Genomic DNA, 22,259 nt, shown 5'->3' with positions numbered 1-22,259 from the left:
ATTTTATGAGAACAATTAACGTTTCATTTTTTTATTCTCAGATTAATTGGCTTCTAACTGCGAGTTATCGGCTTGGTGATTGTTCAATAATTTTTTAAAGCTTGGTTTATGCTAGTGGCTGTGTTTCTGTGTTTTTCAGAGATCGAATTTTTCGTATTCCAAAGAAATTATTGAATTTTTTTATGACAACCATTTCTTTTGGCCTTTTTGTTTAAGATTCCATTGGTGTCAAACTACGTGTTGCTGGCCAAGTGGACATTCTGTAAATACTAAATGCTTGCTTGATGCTAATAGTTGTGTTTCTCGTCGGTTCTGTGAGGTAAAAATTTTCGTATTTCCAAAAAAAGTTTATGGCAACCATTTCCTTGGATGTTTTTGTTTTCGGATCAGCTAGAAGAGAGGATAATTTTTGTCTTCGCGTGTTCTATTTTTCAATACATTTTTTCTCTTAAAATCAGTTGTCACAAATAATGGCATGAATGAGACAAGTGAAATATCATATTAAATCCTTTTCAGTCGGTCGATTTTTGGTGTTTTTTAAAAGTTTCTTAAACGAGAAATTAAAGTTGAAGTTGAACATTTTTGTGATTTTCAACATTGAATTTAAAATTTCTGATTTTAGTTTAATTCAAAGCGAGCGACTAATGCGAAAAGCTCATTCCTAAGCTAAATTTTTTTTGAAAAATCTCAATATTTAGTGTTTAGCTCTGTGAAACTGGTTTTTGGAGCTTAGTTAAGCGCTTCCTCAGCATTAACAGTTGTAAAAATTGAAAACTTTGTTTCTTTTTGTAAAATAAATTTGTAACTTATCTTTTTGTAAATAGTCATTGATCATGTTTGACCGATCTTTTTGATTCTTTTAATTTATCAGCTCGAAAGACGCACAAAAAAGCTATTCAAATTGAGAAAAAATCAAAGAGTTTTGATTTTTTTTTCACACAAGTGTATTGTTATCAAAACCTTGTGCCAATTGGAAACGAACTGGAGATTCAGTGTTTAATCAGTTTTTGATTCGTTTTTTGATAGACAAGCTGATAAAAACTAGATTTTTTTTACATAGAAAACTTTCTCAATTAGAAGGCAAGAGCTCTTGCGTCAGGCCTGCCAACTAGTTCATATTATATTTACTAGTTCATATGGTTCCTATTTGAGCCAGAGTTCATATTTCTTGTTTTTAATTGTTTTTAATTAGTTACACGTAGTGCGTCTATTTTCTAAAGGTTTTTTTATACCTTCATTTTTTCGAAAGTTGATTTTTTTCAATGAATGGGAAAATGTACTGTGTCATCAGCTCTACTCGAGGAGTTTTCTTGGGCCAAAGCAGAGAACCAGGATCAAGTCCGATGCAAATTGGATAATCGCGTTTTTCGGATTTCACATGGGCGATTCGATCTAAAGCAACATGAAGAGACTCAGCTCCACAAGAAAGCGGTAACTGCGCGCGCTGCAACTCCCAACATTAGGACAGCAACATATTCTCAGACTGATTGCCAGCGATTGAGAGCACTTATTATTTATGTTCTTGATATTGTAGTGAACGGCCAGCCTTTCGCTTCCAGTGATTCGGCATCTAGTGCTCGCGGGAAGTACAAACAGATTTTTCCCGATTCGGGCCACGCTAATATTACATGTGGAATGACGAAAGCAACCTATGTGGCAGTTCACGGAATAGCCCCATACGCTCGCACAATTTGAAAAGTGAATTGAAAGACAAGTTTGTCGGTATTCATCTCGACGAAACATCTTATAATGGTAAAACAAGGGTTGAACTCTGGGTTGTTTAATATGCGGACGGTGTTCGATACTGACTCTTTGTGTCTACAAATACCAAATCGCTTTCTGATTGCAAGCTCGTGTCATCGCAGAATATATTTGATGCAACTTTTGCTGCTCTCGGATTTTTCGACATTCCACTTCACAAAGTGCTATACGCAATGACTGCTAACTGTAGTACGATGATTGGTAAGGACACGGGTTTTTATGTCTTTGGATATAAACCCTAAGAAGTATGCTATAGATCTTTACAAGAAAAACAGTGGCGGAGTTGTTGTGCCCATGGTATTCTCGCCTGTGAACAAAAAACTTTTCTGTTCCAATGTTCCTATAGTTCAGTCGGCTCTGTGTTCGCTTGAAAAGCATTTAGAACAGTCCGATTGGCTAATTTTTTCGGCCTAGTGAGTGTGTATGTCCTAGACGAGTTTACTACTGCTAAGCTGTGTATGAATGGGAACTTATCCTTGCGAGAGTGCTTCGAGAAATCACTGTTGCAACAGTGGAAGTCTTTGGGATCTTTGTGAGTTTGTGTTGCTAGTTTACCCACACAACATGAACACAGAATCAGGGTTCTCGCGCATGAAGTTCGCTGAGAGTCAACACCGGAACGGTTTTTTGCCAGAAATATACGACAGTATGCGTATCATTCAGGAAGTGTTTAGCCGCGACGATTTCGAAAAGGCGTTCAATTTTCCAGCTGAGTTATGTGACAGTTCGCCAAGCAGCTTCTGAATATAAGAAATCCACGGAGTCGAAAGTAGAAGAAAATTCACGAAAAAGAGGGCATGCTGAAGATTTGCGAGAGGAATGCATGTTTTCAAGCGAATGACTCCTTTAGCTCTCAAGGACCAGCTGGACGAAGTTGATTCTAGCATTGACGAGGCTAAAAAAACTCTAGAAAAGAAGAAGGAACTGCTCCATAACCAACGAACTGTTGTTGTGGTCACCTTGTATCAACAATGTGCAGTTGTCATTGACTCAATCTTTGTCAGGAAATAAATGGTTTAATTGACCATGTTTTTCTGAAAGTTAGAGAAAATGCTCTTTTAAGTTCATATAAAGTTCGTTTTTCAAGGTTTGGTCCCAGGTTCATATTTCGTTTTTATAAAAGTTGTCAGGCCTGTCTTGCGTTCTATACCTTATTTGAAATAAAAATGATTACACTTGCAATCAGCTTAGTGTATTGTTACGATTTTTATTTTTTACATAACTGGCAAATAAAAGTGTTCATTAAAGTGTTACTTATTTGGAAATTTCCTTGTAGCATTGGAAATTGCATAGCATCTGTTCTCTGCTTCATGTGTGGCTAGTGTTTGGTGGCTATTAAAGGTCCGTGGCTGAGTTGTTAGTGCGTGAGACGCTTAATCTCTAGGTCGCAGGTTCGAATCCGAGATGTAGCTGAATTTTCACTAATTCGAGGCTTATTTTTGTTTTTGTAGTTTATAGAGCTGCCTTTGTCGAGTTCTGGCTAGTGTTTGCCGAGCGAAGCTACGCCTCTGTGTGTAGAATTGTTTTTTTTAAAGTTGTTGTTTTCGCTATAAAATTTCTTTGCCCCAAATATTTGTTAGTGAACTATTTTCGAGTCGTTTCAACGGAAACTTATTTTTTATGCTCACCTCTGGATTGCATAAAATGCATTAAATAGAATTATAGTTTCAAGTTATTAATGACAACAGTTTTTCCGGCCTTTTGCGTTTGATAGGTCTCAGCCTTTATTATATTGGCTTATTGGCCTCATCTTGTGTCTTTCGATGAGCGAAAAAATATCTGTGTGCGTGTGTGTTTTGAGGGTGAGGGGGACTTAATAACTTTCGGCTGTTTTTTGTTTCATTTATTAGTCATAACTTTGTTTGAATTTTCTAGGCTTTTTAATTTTCTTTTGTTGGGCTTGATATATTTTGACCTATATTATACTGGCTTAGTTGCCTCATGTTGTTTCATTTGACGAGCAAATAAAGTTTTTTGAGCGTTTGTGTGTTTTGAGGGTGAGGTGAACTTAATAACTTTTTATAACTCTTATGTTGATTTTTTTTCGGCTTCAAGGGTTTATGACTAGGTGTTTCCGGCTGTGTTACCGCTTGGTACATTATTTTTTGGTGCTTTTTTCACATTCTATTGTCTTGGTTTGTTTTTGTTTCAAAACTAACCTTATTCATTCTGATAGATCTAGTTTTTTTTTTGATTTTTTCGAATTTTTTTCTTGTTTTGTATCGCAAGTGGTGCGAAGCTCAGCTTCGCCTCTGTGGAAAATGATTGAGTTAGAATGCTTCAAAGTCAACCTAGTCCTGAAGTAATTGAATCAACAAAGACAAATTTTTTGCTTTGGTTTTAGGTAATTGCGTTTTTGAAAGGAGACAGGTTTCAAATTTGCGATACTTCTTTTTTCAGATTTCTTATAGAAATTAATAACTTTTTTAATTGTTTTTATTTTAATTTTTAGAAACGTGAACAACGACTGGTACATAGAGGATAGCATGCTGTTCGACATGATCAGAGAACAGTACCAGGCTCACGAGGTGCAAAACAGCTACACGTTATTCTTAGATAGACTGAAACGACACTTTCCGAAGGCTAACCAAGAATATCTGGTGAGTTGACACTTTTATCAATGCTCAAACGCAAGAAGACAGAAAAACACGTGGCAGTGAATAGTTAAGTCCTGTCTTTGATTGGATTTTGGTTAGATCTGCTAATGGATTTGAATGTGCAATTCATTTGCACCATTGGGCAAATGATACTAAAGTTTCCTCATTCTATCGATTAAGTAAAATGTTTTATACTGTTGCAGTGAATAGTTAAGTCCTGTCTCTGATTGGATTTCGGCTTAATCTGCTAAAGAGTACTGGATCTGCAACTCATTTGCATCCTTGATCAACTGATATTAAAGTTTCCTCACATTTTGTCGATCAAGTAAAATGTTTTAATATATATTTACTGTTGCAGTGAATAGTTAAGTCCTATCTCTGATTGGATTTTGGTTAAATCTGCTAAAGAGTTTTGGATCTGCAACTCATTTGTATCATTGATCAATTGATACTAAAGTTTCCTCACATTCTGTCGATTAAGTAAAATGTTTTTTATACTGTTGCAGTGAATAGTTAAGTCCTATCTCTGATTGGATTTTGGTTAAATCTGCTAAAGAGTTTTGGATCTGCAACTCATTTGTATCATTGATCAATTGATACTAAAGTTTCCTCACAGTCTGTCGATTAAGTAAAATGTTTTTTATACTGTTGCAGTGAATAGTTAAGTCCTATCTCTGATTGGATTTTGGTTAAATCTGCTAAAGAGTTTTGGATCTGCAACTCATTTGTATCATTGATCAATTGATACTAAAGTTTCCTCACATTCTGTCGATTAAGTAAAATGTTTTTTATACTGTTGCAGTGAATAGTTAAGTCCTATCTCTGATTGGATTTTGGTTAAATCTGCTAAAGAGTTTTGGATCTGCAACTCATTTGTATCATTGATCAATTGATACTAAAGTTTCCTCACATTCTGTCGATTAAGTTAAATGTTTTTTATACTGTTGCAGTGAATAGTTAAGTTTTATCTCTGATTGGATTTTGGTTAAATCTGCTAAAGAGTTTTGGATCTGCAACTCATTTGTATCATTGATCAATTGATACTAAAGTTTCCTCACATTCTGTCGATCAAGTAAAATGTTTTTTATACTGTTGCAGTGAATAGTGAAGTCCTATCTCTGATTGGATTTTGGTTAAATCTGCTAAAGAGTTTTGTTTCTGCAACTCATTTGTATCATTGATCAATTGATTCTAAAGTTTCCTCACATTCTGTCGATTAAGTAAAATGTTTTTTTATACTGTTGCAGTGAATAGTTAAGTCCTGTTTTTGATTGGATTTTGATTAGATCTGCTAAAGGTTTTGGATATGCAACTCATTTGCACCATTGGTCAAATGATACTAAATTTTCCTCGCACTCTGTCGATTAAGTAAAATATATTTTTTTCTGCTGCAGTGAAAAGTTAAGTCCTGTCTCTGATTGGATTTCGGCTTAATCTGCTAAAGAGTACTGGATCTGCAACTCATTTGCATCCTTGATCAACTGATATGAAAGTTTCCTCACATTTTGTCGATCAAGTAAAAAGTTTTAATATATATTTACTGTTGCAGTGAATAGTTAAGTCCTATCTCTGATTGGATTTGGTTAAAACTGCTAAAGAGTTTTGGATCTGCAACTCATTTGTATCTTTGATCAATTGATACTAAAGTTTCCTCACATTCTGTCAGTTAAGTAAAATGTTTTTTCTATATACTGTTGCAGTGAATAGTTTAGTCCTGTTTTTGATAGGATTTTGGTGAGATCTGCTAAAGGTTTTGGATATGCAACTCATTTGCCATGTTGGTCAAATGAGACTAAAGTTTCCGCACTCTGTCGATTAAGTAAATTGTTTTTATACGGTTGCAGTGAACAGTTAAGTCCTGTCTCTGATTGGATTTCAGCTTAATCTGCTAAAGAGTACTGGATCTGCAACTCATTTGCATCCTTGATCAACTGATATTAAAGTTTCCTCACATTTTGTCGATCAAGTAAAATGTTTTAATATATATTTACTGTTGCAGTGAATAGTTAAGTCCTATCTCTGATTGGATTTTGGTTAAATCTGCTAAAGAGTTTTGGATCTGCAACTCATTTGTATCATTGATCAATTGATACTAAAGTTTCCTCACATTCTGTCGATTAAGTAAAAAATTTTTTATACTGTTGCAGTGAATAGTTAAGTCCTATCTCTGATTGGATTTTGGTTAAATCTACTAAAGAGTTTTGGATCTGCAACTCATTTGTATCATTGATCAAATGATACTAAAGTTTCCTCACATTCTGTCGATTAAGTAAAATGTTTTTTTTTATACTGTTGCAGTGAATAGTTAAGTCCTGTTTTTGATTGGATTTTGATTAGATCTGCTAAAGGTTTTGGATATGCAACTCATTTGCACCATTGGTCAAATGATACTAAAGTTTCCTCGCACTCTGTCGATTAAGTAAAATATTTTTTTTTGTTGCAGTGAAAAGTTAAGTCCTGTCTCTGATTGGATTTCGGCTTAATCTGCTAAAGAGTACTGGATCTGCAACTCATTTGCATCCTTGATCAACTGATATTAAAGTTTCCTCGCATTTTGTCGATCAAGTAAAAGTTTTAATATATATTTTCTGTTGCAGTGAATAGTTAAGTCCTATCTCTGATTGGATTTTGGTTAAATCTGCTAAAGAGTTTTGGATCTGCAACTCATTTGTATCATTGATCAATTGATACTAAAGTTTCCTCACATTCTGTCGATTAAGTAAAATGTTTTTTCTATATACTGTTGCAGTGAATAGTTAAGTCCTGTTTTTGATTGGATTTTGGTTAGATCTGCTAAAGGTTTTGGATATGCAACTCATTTGCACCATTGGTCAAATGATACTAAAGTTTCTTCGCACTCTGTCGATTAAGTAAAATATTTTTTTTTTGTTGCAGTGAAAAGTTAAGTCCTGTCTCTGATTGGATTTCGGCTTAATCTGCTAAAGAGTACTGGATCTGCAACTCATTTGCATCCTTGATCAACTGATATTAAAGTTTCCTCGCATTTTGTCGATCAAGTAAAAGTTTTAATATATATTTTCTGTTGCAGTGAATAGTTAAGTCCTATCTCTGATTGGATTTTGGTTAAATCTGCTAAAGAGTTTTGGATCTGCAACTCATTTGTATCATTGATCAATTGATACTAAAGTTTCCTCACATTCTGTCGATTAAGTAAAATGTTTTTTCTATATACTGTTGCAGTGAATAGTTAAGTCCTGTTTTTGATTGGATTTTGGTTAGATCTGCTAAAGGTTTTGGATATGCAACTCATTTGCAATGTTGGTCAAATGATACTAAAGTTTCCTCACACTGTCGATTAAGTGAAATGTTTTTTTTTTCTGTTGCAGTGAATAGTTAAGTCCTGTCTCTGACTGGATTTTGGTTAAATCTGCTAAAGAGTTTTGGATCTGCAACTCATTTGTCTCATTGATCAATTGATACTTAAGTTTCTTCACATTCTGTCGATTAAGTAAAATGTTTTTTTTATACTGTTGCAGTGAATAGTAAATATGTCCTGTTTTGGATTGGATTTTGATTAGATCTGCTAAAGAGACTTGGATCTGCAACTCATTTGTATCATTGATCAATTGATACTAAAGTTTCCTCACACTGTCGATTGAGTAAAATGTTTTTTTTTGTGTTGCAGTTAATAAATAAGTCCTGTCTTTGATTGAATTTCGGCTGAATCTGCTGAAGGGTACTGGATCTGCAACTCATTTGTATCCTTGATCAACTGATACCAAAGTTTCCTCACATTTTGTCGATCAAGAAAATTTTTTTTTTAAAAATATATATATATATATGTACTGTTGCAGTGAATAGTTAAGTCCTATCTCTGATTGGATTTTGTTCAAATCTGCTGAAGAGTTTTGGATCTGCAACCCATTTGTATCATTTATCAATTGATACTAAAGTTTCCTCACACTCACATTCTGTCGATAAAGTAAAATGTTTTTTTTTCATACTGTTGCAGTGACTAGTTAAGACCTGTTTTTGATTGGATTTTGATTAGATCTGCTAAAGGTTTTGGATCTGCAACTCATTTGCATCCTTGATCAACTGATATTAAAGTTTTCTCGTCGATCAAATAAATTTTTAAATATATATATTTACTGTTGCAGTGAATAGTTAAGTCCTATCTCTGATTGGATTTTGGTTAAATCTGCTAAAGAGTTTTGGATCTGCAACTCATTTGTATCTTTGATCAATTGATTTTAAAGTTTCCTCGCATTCTGTCGATTAAGTAAATGTTTTTTTATACTGTTGCAGTGAATAGTTAAGTCCTGTTTTTGATTGGATTTCGATTAGATCTGCTAAAGAGTTTGGATCTGCAACTCATTTGCATCCTTGATCAACTGATATTAAAGTCTCCTTACATTTTGTCCATCAAGTAAAATGTTTTAATATATATTTTCTTTTGCAGTGAATAGTTAAGTCCTATCTGTGATTGGATTTTGGTTAAATCTGCTAAAGAGTTTTGGATCTGCAACTAATTTGTCGCATTGATCAATTGATACTTAAGTTTCCTCACATTCGGTCGATTAAGTAAAATATGTTTTTTTATACTGTTGCAATGAATAGTAAATAGGTCCTGTTTTTGATTGGAATTTGATTAGATCTGCTAAAGAGACTTGGATCTGCAAATCATTTGTATCATTGATCAATTGATGCTAAAGTTTCCTCACACTGTCGATTGAGTAAAATGTTTTTTTTTCTGTTGCAGTTAATAAATAAGTCCTGTCTTTGATTGAATTTCGGCTGAATCTGCTGAAGGGTACTGGATCTGCAACTCATTTGTATCCTTGATCAAGTGATACCAAAGTTTCCTCACATTTTGTCGATCAAGTAAAATGTTTTTTTTTTTATACTGTTGCAGTGAATAGTTGAAACCTATCCCTGATTGGATTTTGGTTAAATCTGCTAAAGAGTTTTGAATCTGCAACTCATTTGTATCATTGATCAATTTGAGACTTAAGTTTCCTCACATTCTGTCGATTAAGTAAAATGTTTTTTTTAATGCTGTTGCAGTAAATAGTTTAGTCCTGTTTTTGATTGGATTTTGATTAGATCTGCTAAAGGTTTTGGATATGCAACTCATTTGCACCATTGGTCAAATGATACTTAAGTTTCCTCACACTGTCTGCTCAATTGATACTAAAGTTTCCTCACATTCTGTCGATAAAGTAAAATGTTTTTTTTTTATACTGTTGCAGTGAATAGTTAAGTCCTATCTCTGATTGGATTTTGGTTAAATCTGCTAAAGAGTTTTGGATCTGCAACCCATTTGTATCATTGATCAATTGATACTTAAGTTTCCTCACATTCTGTCGATAAAGTAAAATGTTTTTTTTTATGCTGTTGCAGTGAATAGTTAAGTCCTATCTCTGATTGGATTTTGGTTAAATCTGCTAAAGAGTTTTGGATCTGCAACCCATTTGTATCATTGATCAATTGATACTAAAGTTTCCTCACATTCTGTCGATAAAGTAAAATGTTTTTTTTTATACTGTTGCAGTGAATAGTTAAGACCTATCCCTGATTGGATTTTGGTTAAATCTGCTAAAGAGTATTGAATCTGCAACTCATTTGTATCATTGATCAATTTGAGACTTAAGTTTCCTCACATTCTGTCGATTAAGTAAAATGTTTTTTTTTTAATGCTGTTGCAGTAAATAGTTTAGTCCTGTTTTTGATTGGATTTTGATTAGATCTGCTAAAGGTTTTGGATATGCAACTCATTTGCACCATTGGTCAAATGATACTTAAGTTTCCTCACACTATGTCGATTAAGTAAAATGTTTTTTTTTCTGTTGCTGCGAATAGTTAAGTCCTGTCTCTGATTGGATTTTGGTTAGATCTGCTAAAGGTTTTGGATATGCAACTCATTTGCAATGTTGGTCAATTGATACTAAAGTTTCCTCAAACTATGTGGATTAAGTAAAATGTTTTTTTTTTCTGTTGCTGCGAATAGTTAAGTCCTGTCTCTGATTGGATTTTGGTTAGATCTGCTAAAGGTTTTGGATATGCAACTCATTTGCACCATAGGTCAAATGATACTAAATTTTCCTCACACTGTTCGGTCAAATGATAAAGTTTCGTCACACTGTCGATTGAGTAAAAAGTTTTTTTATTCTGTTGCAGTTAATAGTTACGTCCTGTCTCTGATTGGATCTCGGCTTAATCTGCTAAAGAGTACTGGATCTGCAACTCATTTGCACCATTGATCAATTGATACTTAAGTTTCCTCACATTCTGTCGATAAAGTAAAATGTTTTTTTTTATACTGTTGCAGTGAATAGTTAAGACCTATCTGTGATTGGATTTTGGTTAAATCTGCTAAAGAGTTTTGGATCTGCAACTCATTTGTATCATTGATCAATTGATACTAAAGTTTCCTCACGTTCTGTCGATTAAGTAAAATGTTTTTTTTTTATACTGTTGCAGTGAATAGTTAAGTCCTGTTTTTGATTGGATTTTGATTAGATCTGCTAAAGGTTTTGTATCTGCAACTCATTTGCATCCTTGATCAACTGATATTAAAGTTTCCTCACATTTTGTCGATCAAGTAAACTGCAGTTAATAGTTACGTCCTGTCTCTGATTGGATTTCGGCTTAATCTGCTAAAGAGTACTGGATCTGCAACTCATTTGCATCATTGATCAATTGATACTAAAGTTTCATCACATTCTGTCGATAAAGTTAAATGTTTTTTTTATACTGTTGCAGTGAATAGTTAAGTCCTGTTTTTGATTGGATTTTGATTAGATCTGCTAAAGGTTTTGGATCTGCAACTCATTTGCATCCTTGATCAACTGATATTAAAGTTTCCTCACATTTTGTCGATCAAGTAAAATGCAGTTAATAGTTACGTCCTGTCTCTGATTGGATTTCCGCTGAAACTGCTAAAGGGTACTGGATCTGCAACTCATTTGCATCATTGATCATGTGATACTAAAGTTTCCTCACTTTCTGTCGATTAAGTAAAATGTTTTTATACTGTTGCAGTGAATAGTTAAGTCCTGTTTTTGATTGGGTTTTGTTTAAACCTGCTAAAGGATTTTAGATATGCAACTCATTCGCACCATTGGTCAAATGATACTTAAGTTTCCTCACACTGTCTGCTCAATTGATACTAAAGTTTCCTCACATTCTGTCGATAAAGTAAAATGTTTTTTTTATACTGTTGCAGTGAATAGTTAAGTCCTATCTCTGATTGGATTTTGGTTAAATCTGCTAAAGAGTTTTGGATCTGCAACCCATTTGTATCATTGATCAATTGATACTAAAGTTTCCTCACATTCTGTCGATAAAGTAAAATGTTTTTTTTTTATACTGTTGCAGTGAATAGTTAAGTCCTATCTCTGATTGGATTTTGGTTAAATCTGCTAAAGAGTTTTGGATCTGCAACCCATTTGTATCATTGATCAATTGATACTAAAGTTTCCTCACATTCTGTCGATAAAGTAAAATGTTTTTTTTTATACTGTTGCAGTGAATAGTTAAGACCTATCCCTGATTGGATTTTGGTTAAATCTGCTAAAGAGTATTGAATCTGCAACTCATTTGTATCATTGATCAATTTGAGACTTAAGTTTCCTCACATTCTGTCGATTAAGTAAAATTGTTTTTTAATGCTGTTGCAGTAAATAGTTTAGTCCTGTTTTTGATTGGATTTTGATTAGATCTGCTAAAGGTTTTGGATATGCAACTCTTTTGCACCATTGGTCAAATGATACTTAAGTTTCCTCACACTATGTCGATTAAGTAAAATGTTTTTTTTTCTGTTGCTGCGAATAGTTAAGTCCTGTCTCTGATTGGATTTTGGTTAGATCTGCTAAAGGTTTTGGATATGCAACTCATTTGCAATGTTGGTCAATTGATACTAAAGTTTCCTCAAACTATGTGGATTAAGTAAAATGTTTTTTTTTCTGTTGCTGCGAATAGTTAAGTCCTGTCTCTGATTGGATTTTGGTTAGATCTGCTAAAGGTTTTGGATATGCAACTCATTTGCACCATAGGTCAAATGATACTAAATTTTCCTCACACTGTTCGGTCAAATGATAAAGTTTCGTCACACTGTCGATTGAGTAAAAAGTTTTTTTATTCTGTTGCAGTTAATAGTTACGTCCTGTCTCTGATTGGATCTCGGCTTAATCTGCTAAAGAGTACTGGATCTGCAACTCATTTGCACCATTGATCAATTGATACTTAAGTTTCCTCGCATTTTGTCGATCAAGTAAAAGTTTTAATATATATTTACTGTTGCAGTGAATAGTTAAGTCCTATCTCTGATTGGATTTTGGTTAAATCTGCTAAAGAGTTTTGGATCTGCAACTCATTTGTATCATTGATCAATTGATACTAAAGTTTCCTCACATTCTTTCGATAAAGTAAAATGTTTTTTTTTAATACTGTTGCAGTGAATAGTTAAGACCTATCTGTGATTGGATTTTGGTTAAATCTGCTAAAGAGTTTTGGATCTGCAACTCATTTGTATCATTGATCAATTGATACTAAAGTTTTCTCACGTTCTGTCGATTAAGTAAAATGTTTTTTTTATACTGTTGCAGTGAATAGTTAAGTCCTGTTTTTGATTGGATTTTGATTAGATCTGCTAAAGGTTTTGGATCTGCAACTCATTTGCATCCTTGATCAACTGATATTAAAGTTTCCTCACATTTTGTCGATCAAGTAAAATGCAGTTAATAGTTACGTCCTGTCTCTGATTGGATTTCGGCTTAATCTGCTAAAGAGTACTGGATCTGCAACTCATTTGCATCATTAATCAATTGATACTAAAGTTTCATCACATTCTGTCGATAAAGTTAAATGTTTTTTTTATACTGTTGCAGTGAATAGTTAAGTCCTGTTTTTGATTGGATTTTGATTAGATCTGCTAAAGGTTTTGGATCTGCAACTCATTTGCATCCTTGATCAACTGATATTAAAGTTTCCTCACATTTTGTCGATCAAGTAAAATGCAGTTAATAGTTACGTCCTGTCTCTGATTGGATTTCCGCTGAAACTGCTAAAGGGTACTGGATCTGCAACTCATTTGCATCATTGATCATGTGATACTAAAGTTTCCTCACTTTCTGTCGATTAAGTAAAATGTTTTTATACTGTTGCAGTGAATAGTTAAGTCCTGTTTTTGATTGGGTTTTGTTTAAATCTGCTAAAGGATTTTAGATATGCAACTCATTCGCACCATTGGTCAAATGATACTAAAGTTTCCTCACACTGTCTGCTCAATTGATACTAAAGTTTCCTCACACTGTCGATTGAGTAAAATGTTTTTTTTTCTGTTGCTGTGAATAGTTAAGTCCTGTCTCTTATTGGATTTTGGTTAGATCTGCTAAAGGTTTTGGATCTGCAACTCATTTGCACCATAGGTCAAATGATACTTAAGTTTCCTCACACTGTCTCGTCAAATGATACTAAAGTTTCGTCACACTGTCGATTGAGTAAAAAGTTTTTTTATTATGTTGCAGTTAATAGTTACGTCCTGTCTCTGATTGGATTTCGGCTTAATCTGCTAAAGTGTACTGGATCTGCAACTCATTTGCATCATTGATCATTTGATACTAAAGTTTCCTCACATTCTGTCGATAAAGTAAAATGTTTTTTTTTAATACTGTTGCAGTGAATAGTTAAGACCTATCTTTGATTGGATTTTGGGTAAATCTGCTAAAGAGTTTTGGATCTGCAACTCATTTGTATCATTGATCAATTGATACTAAAGTTTCCTCACATTCTGTCGATTAAGTAAAATGTTTTTTTTTATACTGTTGCAGTGAATAGTTAAGTCCTGTTTTTGATTGGATTTTGATTAGATCTGCTAAAGGTTTTGGATCTGCAACTCATTTGCATCCTTGATCAAATGATATTAAAGTTTCCTCACATTTTGTCGATCAAGTAAAATGCAGTTAATAGTTACGTCCTGTCTCTGATTGGTTTTCGGCTGAGTCTGCCAAAGGGTACTGGATCTGCAACTCATTTGCATCATTGATCAATTGATACTAAAGTTTCCTCACTTTCTGTCGATTAAGTAAAATGTTTTTTTTTATTCTGTTGCAGTGAATATTTAAGTCCTGTTTTTGATTGAGTTTTGTTTAAATCTGCTAAAAGATTTTAGATTTGCAACTCATTCCTCACACTGCATCATTGGTCAAATGCATCATTGGTCAAATGATACTAAAGTTTCCTCACACTGTCTGCTCAATTGATACTAAAGTTTCCTCACACTGTCGATTGAGTAAAATGTTTTTTTTTCTGTTGCAGTTAATAGTTACGTCCTATCTCTGATTGGATTTGGTTGAATCCGCTAAAGGATTTTGGATATGCAACTAATTTGCACCATTGATCAAATGATACAACAGTTTTCTCACATTATGTCGGTTTAGTGAAATCATTTTTTTTCTGTTGCAGTGAATAGTTAAGTCCTGTTTTTGATTGGAATTCTGTTAAATCTGCTGAAGGATTTGGATATGCAACTCATGTGCACCATTGCTCAATTGATACTAAAGTTTCCTCACATTCTGTCGATTAAGTAAAATGTTTTTTTTTATACTGTAGCAGTGAATAGTTAAGTCCTGTTTTTGATTGGATTTTGATTAGATCTGCTAAAGGTTTTGGATCTGCAACTCATTTGCATCCTTGATCAACTGATATTAAAGTTTCCTCAAGTTTTGTCGATCAAGTAAAATGCAGTTAATAGTTACGTCCTGTCTCTGATTGGTTTTCGGCTGAGTCTGCCAAAGGGTACTGGATCTGCAACTCATTTGCATCATTGATCAATTGATACTAAAGTTTCCTCACTTTCTGTCGATTAAGTAAAATGTTTTTTTTTATTCTGTTGCAGTGAATATTTAAGTCCTGTTTTTGACTGAGTTTTGTTTGAATCTGCTAAAAGATTTTATATTTGCAACTCATTCCTCACACTGCATCATTGGTCAAATGCATCATTGGTCAAATGATACTAAAGTTTCCTCACACTGTCTGCTCAATTGATACTAAAGTTTCCTCACACTGTCGATTGAGTAAAATGTTTTTTTTTCTGTTGCAGTTAATAGTTACGTCCTATCTCTGATTGGATTTGGTTGAATCTGCTAAAGGATTTTGGATATGCAACTAATTTGCACCATTGATCAAATGATACTACAGTTTCCTCACATTATGTCGGTTTAGTGAAATCAATTTTTTTCTGTTGCAGTGAATAGTTAAGTCCTGTTTTTGATTGGAATTTGGTTAAAACTGCTGAAGGATTTGGATATGCAACTCATGTGCACCATTGGTCTAATGATAGTAAAGTTTCCTCACTCTCTGTCGATTAAGTAAACAGTTTGTTTTTTACTGCAGTGAATAGTTAAGTCCTCTCTGATTGGATTTTGGTTAAATCTGCTGAAATGTTTTGATCTGCAACTCTTTTTTTATCATTGATCAATAGATGCTTAAAGTTTTCTCACATTCTGTCGATTAAGTAAAATGGCTTTTTATACTGTTGTAGTGAATAGATAATTTCTGTCTCTGATTGGATTTGGTTGAATCTGCTAAAAGGTTTTGGATATGCAACTCATTTGCACCATTGGTCAAATTAAACTTAAGTTTCCTCACACTCTGTCGATCATGTAAAACGGTTTTTTCTGTTGCAGTGAATAGTTAAGTCCTGTCTTTGATTAAAGTTTGGGTGAATCTGGTAAAGAGTTTTGGATCTTCAACTCATTTGTATCATTGATCAACTGATATTAAAGTTTCCTCACATTTTGTCGATCAAGTAAAATGCAGTTAATAGTTACGTCCTGTCTCTGATTGGTTTTCGGCTGAGTCTGCCAAAGGGTACTGGATCTGCAACTCATTTGCATCATTGATCAATTGATACTAAGGTTTCCTCACTTTCTGTCGATTAAGTAAAATGTTTTTTTTTTATTCTGTTGCAGTGAATATTTAAGTCCTGTTTTTGATTGAGTTTTGTTTAAATCTGCTAAAAGATTTTAGATTTGCAACTCATTCCTCACACTGCATCATTGGTCAAATGCATCATTGGTCAAATGATACTAAAGTTTCCTCACACTGTCTGCTCAATTGATACTAAAGTTTCCTCACACTGTCGATTGAGTAAAATGTTTTTTTTCTGTTGCAGTTAATAGTTACGTCCTATCTCTGATTGGATTTGGTTGAATCTGCTAAAGGATTTTGGATATGCAACTAATTTGCACCATTGATCAAATGATACAACAGTTTTCTCACATTATGTCGGTTTAGTGAAATCATTTTTTTTCTGTTGCAGTGAATAGTTAAGTCCTGTTTTTGATTGGAATTCTGTTAAATCTGCTGAAGGATTTGGATATCCAACTCATGTGCACCATTGCTCAATTGATACTAAAGTTTCCTCACATTCTGTCGATTAAGTAAAATGTTTTTTTTTATACTGTTGCAGTGAATAGTTAAGTCCTGTTTTTGATTGGATTTTGATTAGATCTGCTAAAGGTTTTGGATCTGCAACTCATTTGCATCCTTGATCAACTGATATTAAAGTTTCCTCACGTTTTGTCGATCAAGTAAAATGCAGTTAATAGTTACGTCCTGTCTCTGATTGGTTTTCGGCTGAGTCTGCCAAAGGGTACTGGATCTGCAACTCATTTGCATCATTGATCAATTGATACTAAAGTTTCCTCACTTTCTGTCGATTAAGTAAAATGTTTTTTTTTTATTCTGTTGCAGTGAATATTTAAGTCCTGTTTTTGACTGAGTTTTGTTTAAATCTGCTAAAAGATTTTATATTTGCAACTCATTCCTCACACTGCATCATTGGTCAAATGCATCATTGGTCAAATGATACTAAAGTTTCCTCACACTGTCTGCTCAATTGATACTAAAGTTTCCTCACACTGTCGATTGAGTAAAATGTTTTTTTTTCTGTTGCAGTTAATAGTTACGTCCTATCTCTGATTGGATTTGGTTGAATCTGCTAAAGGATTTTGGATATGCAACTAATTTGCACCATTGATCAAATGATACTACAGTTTCCTCACATTATGTCGGTTTAGTGAAATCATTTTTTTTCTGTTGCAGTGAATAGTTAAGTCCTGTTTTTGATTGGAATTTGGTTAAAACTGCTGAAGGATTTGGATATGCAACTCATGTGCACCATTGGTCAAATGATAGTAAAGTTTCCTCACTCTCTGTCGATTAAGTAAACAGTTTGTTTTTTACTGCAGTGAATAGTTAAGTCCTCTCTGATTGGATTTTGGTTAAATCTGCTGAAATGTTTTGATCTGCAACTCTTTTTTTATCATTGATCAATAGATGCCTAAAGTTTTCTCACATTCTGTCGATTAAGTAAAATGGCTTTTTATACTGTTGTAGTGAATAGATAATTCCTGTCTCTGATTGGATTTGGTTGAATCTGCTAAAAGGTTTTGGATATGCAACTCATTTGCACCATTGGTCAAATGAAACTTAAGTTTCCTCACACTCTGTCGATCATGTAAAACGGTTTTTTCTGTTGCAGTGAATAGTTAAGTCCTGTCTTTGATTAAAGTTTGGGTGAATCTGGTAAAGAGTTTTGGATCTTCAACTCATTTGTATCATTGATCAATTGATAATAAAGTTTTCTCAAATTCTGTCGATTCAGTAAAAAAAATTATTTTGTTGCAGTGCATAGTTAAGTCCTGTTTTTGATTGGTTTCTGTTAGATCTAAAGTATTTTGGACATGCAACTCATTCGCACTATCGATCAAATGATACTAAAGTTTCCTCGCATTATGTCGGTTAAGTTAATTTTTTTTCTGATGCAGTGATTAGTTGAGTCCTGTTTTTGATTGGGTTTTGGTTGGATCTGTTAAAGATTTTGGGTATCCAACTCATTTGCGTCATTGCTCAATTGATATTTACACAAGCAATGCTTGTGTTATAATATGAACTATTTTTTTTCCAACCTAAGTCGCAAATATCGTTGCGACGCAAATATTTTTGCGATTAAGTGTGTTCAATTTGAAAGTGTTCATTTTGATCAATAACCAGCTATTAAGTACAGCGAATGCTAAGAATTTTCAGACAGACTTTTATTGTTCCGACTTTCGTAACAAAAGAAACGGATTATTTGTGCTCGCTGATTCTGTTTTTTTTTCAGACAAATTTTAACTAGCCTTTTTTTAGTTGCAGTGATTAAGTAAAGGTTAATAGGTACTTGATCTGCAACTCATTTGCATCATTGATCAATTGATACTAAAGTTTCCTCACTTTCTGTCGATTAAGTAAAATGTTTTTTTTTATACTGTTGCAGTGAATAGTTGAGTCCTGTTTTTGATTGGGTTTTGTTTAAATCTGCTAAACAAAACCCAATCAGTTTTCTTTTTTTTTCATCCTTGATCTTAAAAATTTATACTGTTGCAATGAATAGTTAAGACCTATCTTTGATTGGATTTTGGTTAAATCTGCTAAAGAGTTTTGGATCTGCAACTCATTTGTATCATTGATCAATTGATACTAAAGTTTCCTCACATTCTGTCGATTAAGTAAAATGTTTTTTTTTATACTGTTGCAGTGAATAGTTAAGTCCTGTTTTTGATTGGATTTTGATTAGATCTGCTAAAGGTTTTGGATCTGCAACTCATTTGCATCCTTGATCAACTGAAATTAAAGTTTCCTCACTTTTTGTCGATCAAGTAAAATGCAGTTAATAGTTAAGTCCTATCTCTGATTGGATTTTGGTTAAATCTGCTAAAGAGTTTTGGATCTGCAACTCATTTGTATCATTGATCAATTGATACTAAAGTTTCCTCACATTCTGTCGATTAAGTAAAATGTTTTTATACTGTTGCAGTGAATAGTTAAGTCATGTCTCTGATTAGATTTTGGGTAAATCTGCTGAAGGATTTTGGGTATGCAACTCTTTTGCACCAGTGGTTAAGTGATACTAAAGTTTCATCACTTTGTCGATTAAGATTTTTTTTTGCTTTTGCAGTGAATGCTTATCTTTCGATAATTCTGCTAAGCGGTGACCGTCTCCTTATTTTTTAACCAGCTTCATTCAATTTTTGTGCCGCGAATGTTAATTTTGTTAACTTAGAAATAGTTATTCAAGTGTTCGTAAAGGATTTGTTTGATGTGAATTGTGTATCTTTTTAGTTAGCTCACGACAGATGGTGTCGCGAAAAAAAAGCATACATATGGAAAAAGTGTGGCATACTGAAGACATGGCAGCAGACAAAGCAGCAACTAGTTCTCAAGGTCACAGCTTTGCTAACCGAGGCATCCCACAAGAGTGATGAAATGCAGAAGCTCAATTTGGAGAAGGAAGCCCAGATGAAATACTGCAGACACCTAATGGACAAGGTATAATTAATCAATTTAAACTAACGGTTTATCATCAATCAAATTTAGTTTCTATCGGATGTGTTCAAGACAAAATGGTGGTTCATTTCTTGCCATTCGTTGACCAAGTGTTTGTTGTGGAGTATTAATTAAGCGATTTGGAATTGAAGCCAATCGGGGTTCATAAATAGAGAATATTGAGTCAATAGTTGTTTAGGTGAATGCGTGGAAAGAGGCGAAAGCGGAAGAAGCGAGACTTGAAGATGAACTAGCCGCTCTTCAGGCACAACGAGAGAGGCTGAAGACAGATGAGAAACTGAAGAGAGAAAAGTCCACTAGGATGCAACAGAAGCACGAGATCCAACACTTCAGGTAATTTCAATTCAACCAAGGTCCTGCAGTTCGTTTTCGTCAATTTTTCCAGGAGATTGACAGCGCCAATATTTAAGTGTTCAAAATTCAATTATAGTTTTCCTTTTTTTTAATTGGCTGGTTGACTCTGAGTTGTTTCAGAAATGCGAAGAAGTTGATGAGTGAGGAAGCGGAGAGGATGAAAGTGATGAAGTTGAGGGAGATCCAAGAACAACTGGCCAATCAAGCTGCATTAGACCAGGAGAGGTGAGAGGAAGCAGCAAGTAGAAAGTAGCAAGCCAAAAAAGAAAAGCAAAGAAACATGTGCTGTTTATAAATCACCCACATAGATGCAAATGAGATCGCTTTGTTCTCCATTTGCACTCCATCCTACCCTCTAACGGATCCCCCCTCTTAAAAATTGATTAAAAAACATAGTAAGCTAATGAGTTAATTGGTGCATTTTCCGTTTCTGCGATCAAATATTAAAAATTGATTTCGAACACAATTAGCTTTGAAATATTATCTTTTTTTTTTCCAATATTTTTTAACATGATCAATAATGAAACGATTATAAGGAGCTTAGTTAGAAGTTTGGTTCATGAATTATTCAAGTTAGTGTATAAAATGCTGCGCGCATTGAAAAGTATTTGAACAACTACAATTGAGTTTGCTGCTTTCAGAATCGAGTATCGGAAGAAAGAGCGAGAAAAGAAGCTGGAACGGATGGCTGCTCAGAACAAGAGGAGAGAAGAGGAGAAGGAGAGAGTGGAGAGGAAGTTGGAGGAGTTGAGGAGTCAAGTGAGGGTGGAGGCTCAGCGAGACCCAGAGAGGACTGTCCAACCCACTGTGGCTTCCGATGCCAGATTCGCTCATCTCAATGGCGGCGCCCACTCGGAGACTGCATACGAACCGCTAAATGCCCAGTTGTTTTCAGTTAACACTTTCAACAGTAAGTCCACAAATTCAAACATTTCGAACAGTAGTACGTCCAGAATCGAACATTTTGCAGCGTATTTTGTTGGTCTAGCAAATAAGTTCCGAGCTTTCCGAAAACATGAAAAGATCTGTTTGCCAAAAACCGCCCCCATTTTTTTTATAGTACGTTGTCTTAGTCGATAATGCATCATTGAAAACAGACAGCTGTGAGTAGCCTTAGTTCAAATGGCTCAAAACAAAACAGAATGACTTGAAGCTTCAAACAAAATTTTAACCTAGCGGAATAAAAATTTTACCTATTGATCCTGTTTTTTCAAATTGAGTTAACTTCATCAAACGATTTTTACAGGCGATAGTTTTTTCTTTGAAGCGAACTGGAGTTTGTTTTTCAAATACTCCATATTTTTTTCGGTCTTGTTCAATTTTCATTGACACTTCTCTAACGGTCTGTCTGTTGCCTAATTTCAATTTATCGCAAATATCAACGTTTTTCCGAATTTTCGATCATTTAATTAGCAAACGTTTATTAGCTGAAATTACAGTTATACAGGGGTGGATTTAGGAGAAAAAGCACCCTCTTACCCTAACCCCCCCCCCCCCCCCCCACCACAACCTCAGGATTGCACGCCCTCTGCCTCACGAACCAAGACTCCCCGCATAAGTTCATTTAAAATGTACTGTTTCACTTCAGATAAACAACTGAAGAAAGACAACCGAGTGCAGGTGGAGAATGCATTGCGGCAGGCGGGTCTGCTGCACACGGACTATGCCAGAAGTGTCATCCAGAGCATGCAGCCTCCGAAGCCACCCAGAAAAGACACCTTCTCAAACATCAAATTCACTCAAGATGGAGTGATATGATGTGACTATTCTAGTAAAAACTAAGTTGTATGTGGCTAACAGAATTCGTCTTACTGAAAAATTGACACATTTGTCCTTTTCTTCCGTTAATTTATTCCGTTTATTAAATTTATTACCGATTCTCTTCTCGATTAGCTCGTAAGATTTTTTCAACTAATGGGCTGATACGTGATGCAAGCTGGACAATACGCAGACAAATACAGATTAAAATACTCCTGGTGGTTATACACACGTAAGGTTGATGCACCCCATACCGCTATGGCACAGAAAAAAAACGGAATAAAACAAAATTTGCCGTAGGACGAATTCTGTCGATCAAATGTACGTAACGAAATCTGCAGTAGAACACGATAGATAATTAAAATTGTATAGTGCAAATATGTGATATTTGGATTGTAAATATTTTACAAAGAGTTTTCTGATGCTTAAATTATA

The 22,259-nt window shown here is 34.2% G+C and overlaps 1 protein-coding gene across 1 annotated transcript in view; it reads left to right on the top strand.

Annotated features, from left to right (window-relative positions):
• LOC134846992 (coiled-coil domain-containing protein 148-like) overlaps nucleotides 1-21,916 on the top strand; it is a 34,341-nt gene extending 12,425 nt beyond the window's left edge. Inside the window, exons 7-12 of the mRNA XM_063864465.1 lie at nucleotides 4,214-4,361; nucleotides 19,488-19,694; nucleotides 19,891-20,045; nucleotides 20,187-20,291; nucleotides 20,708-20,976; nucleotides 21,655-21,916. Coding sequence (XP_063720535.1) covers nucleotides 4,214-4,361; nucleotides 19,488-19,694; nucleotides 19,891-20,045; nucleotides 20,187-20,291; nucleotides 20,708-20,976; nucleotides 21,655-21,824 — 1,054 coding nt within the window. The 3' untranslated portion in view covers nucleotides 21,825-21,916. The remainder of the gene's footprint in view (nucleotides 1-4,213; nucleotides 4,362-19,487; nucleotides 19,695-19,890; nucleotides 20,046-20,186; nucleotides 20,292-20,707; nucleotides 20,977-21,654) is intronic.
• The last annotated feature ends 343 nt before the right edge of the window (nucleotides 21,917-22,259 follow it).

This window comes from Symsagittifera roscoffensis, chromosome 5, assembly GCF_963678635.1.
Source record: "Symsagittifera roscoffensis chromosome 5, txSymRosc1.1, whole genome shotgun sequence".
Taxonomy (NCBI): domain Eukaryota; kingdom Metazoa; phylum Xenacoelomorpha; order Acoela; family Convolutidae; genus Symsagittifera; species Symsagittifera roscoffensis.
Note: the sequence above shows the minus strand (reverse complement) of the source record. Positions and strands in the feature narration are given on the sequence as shown.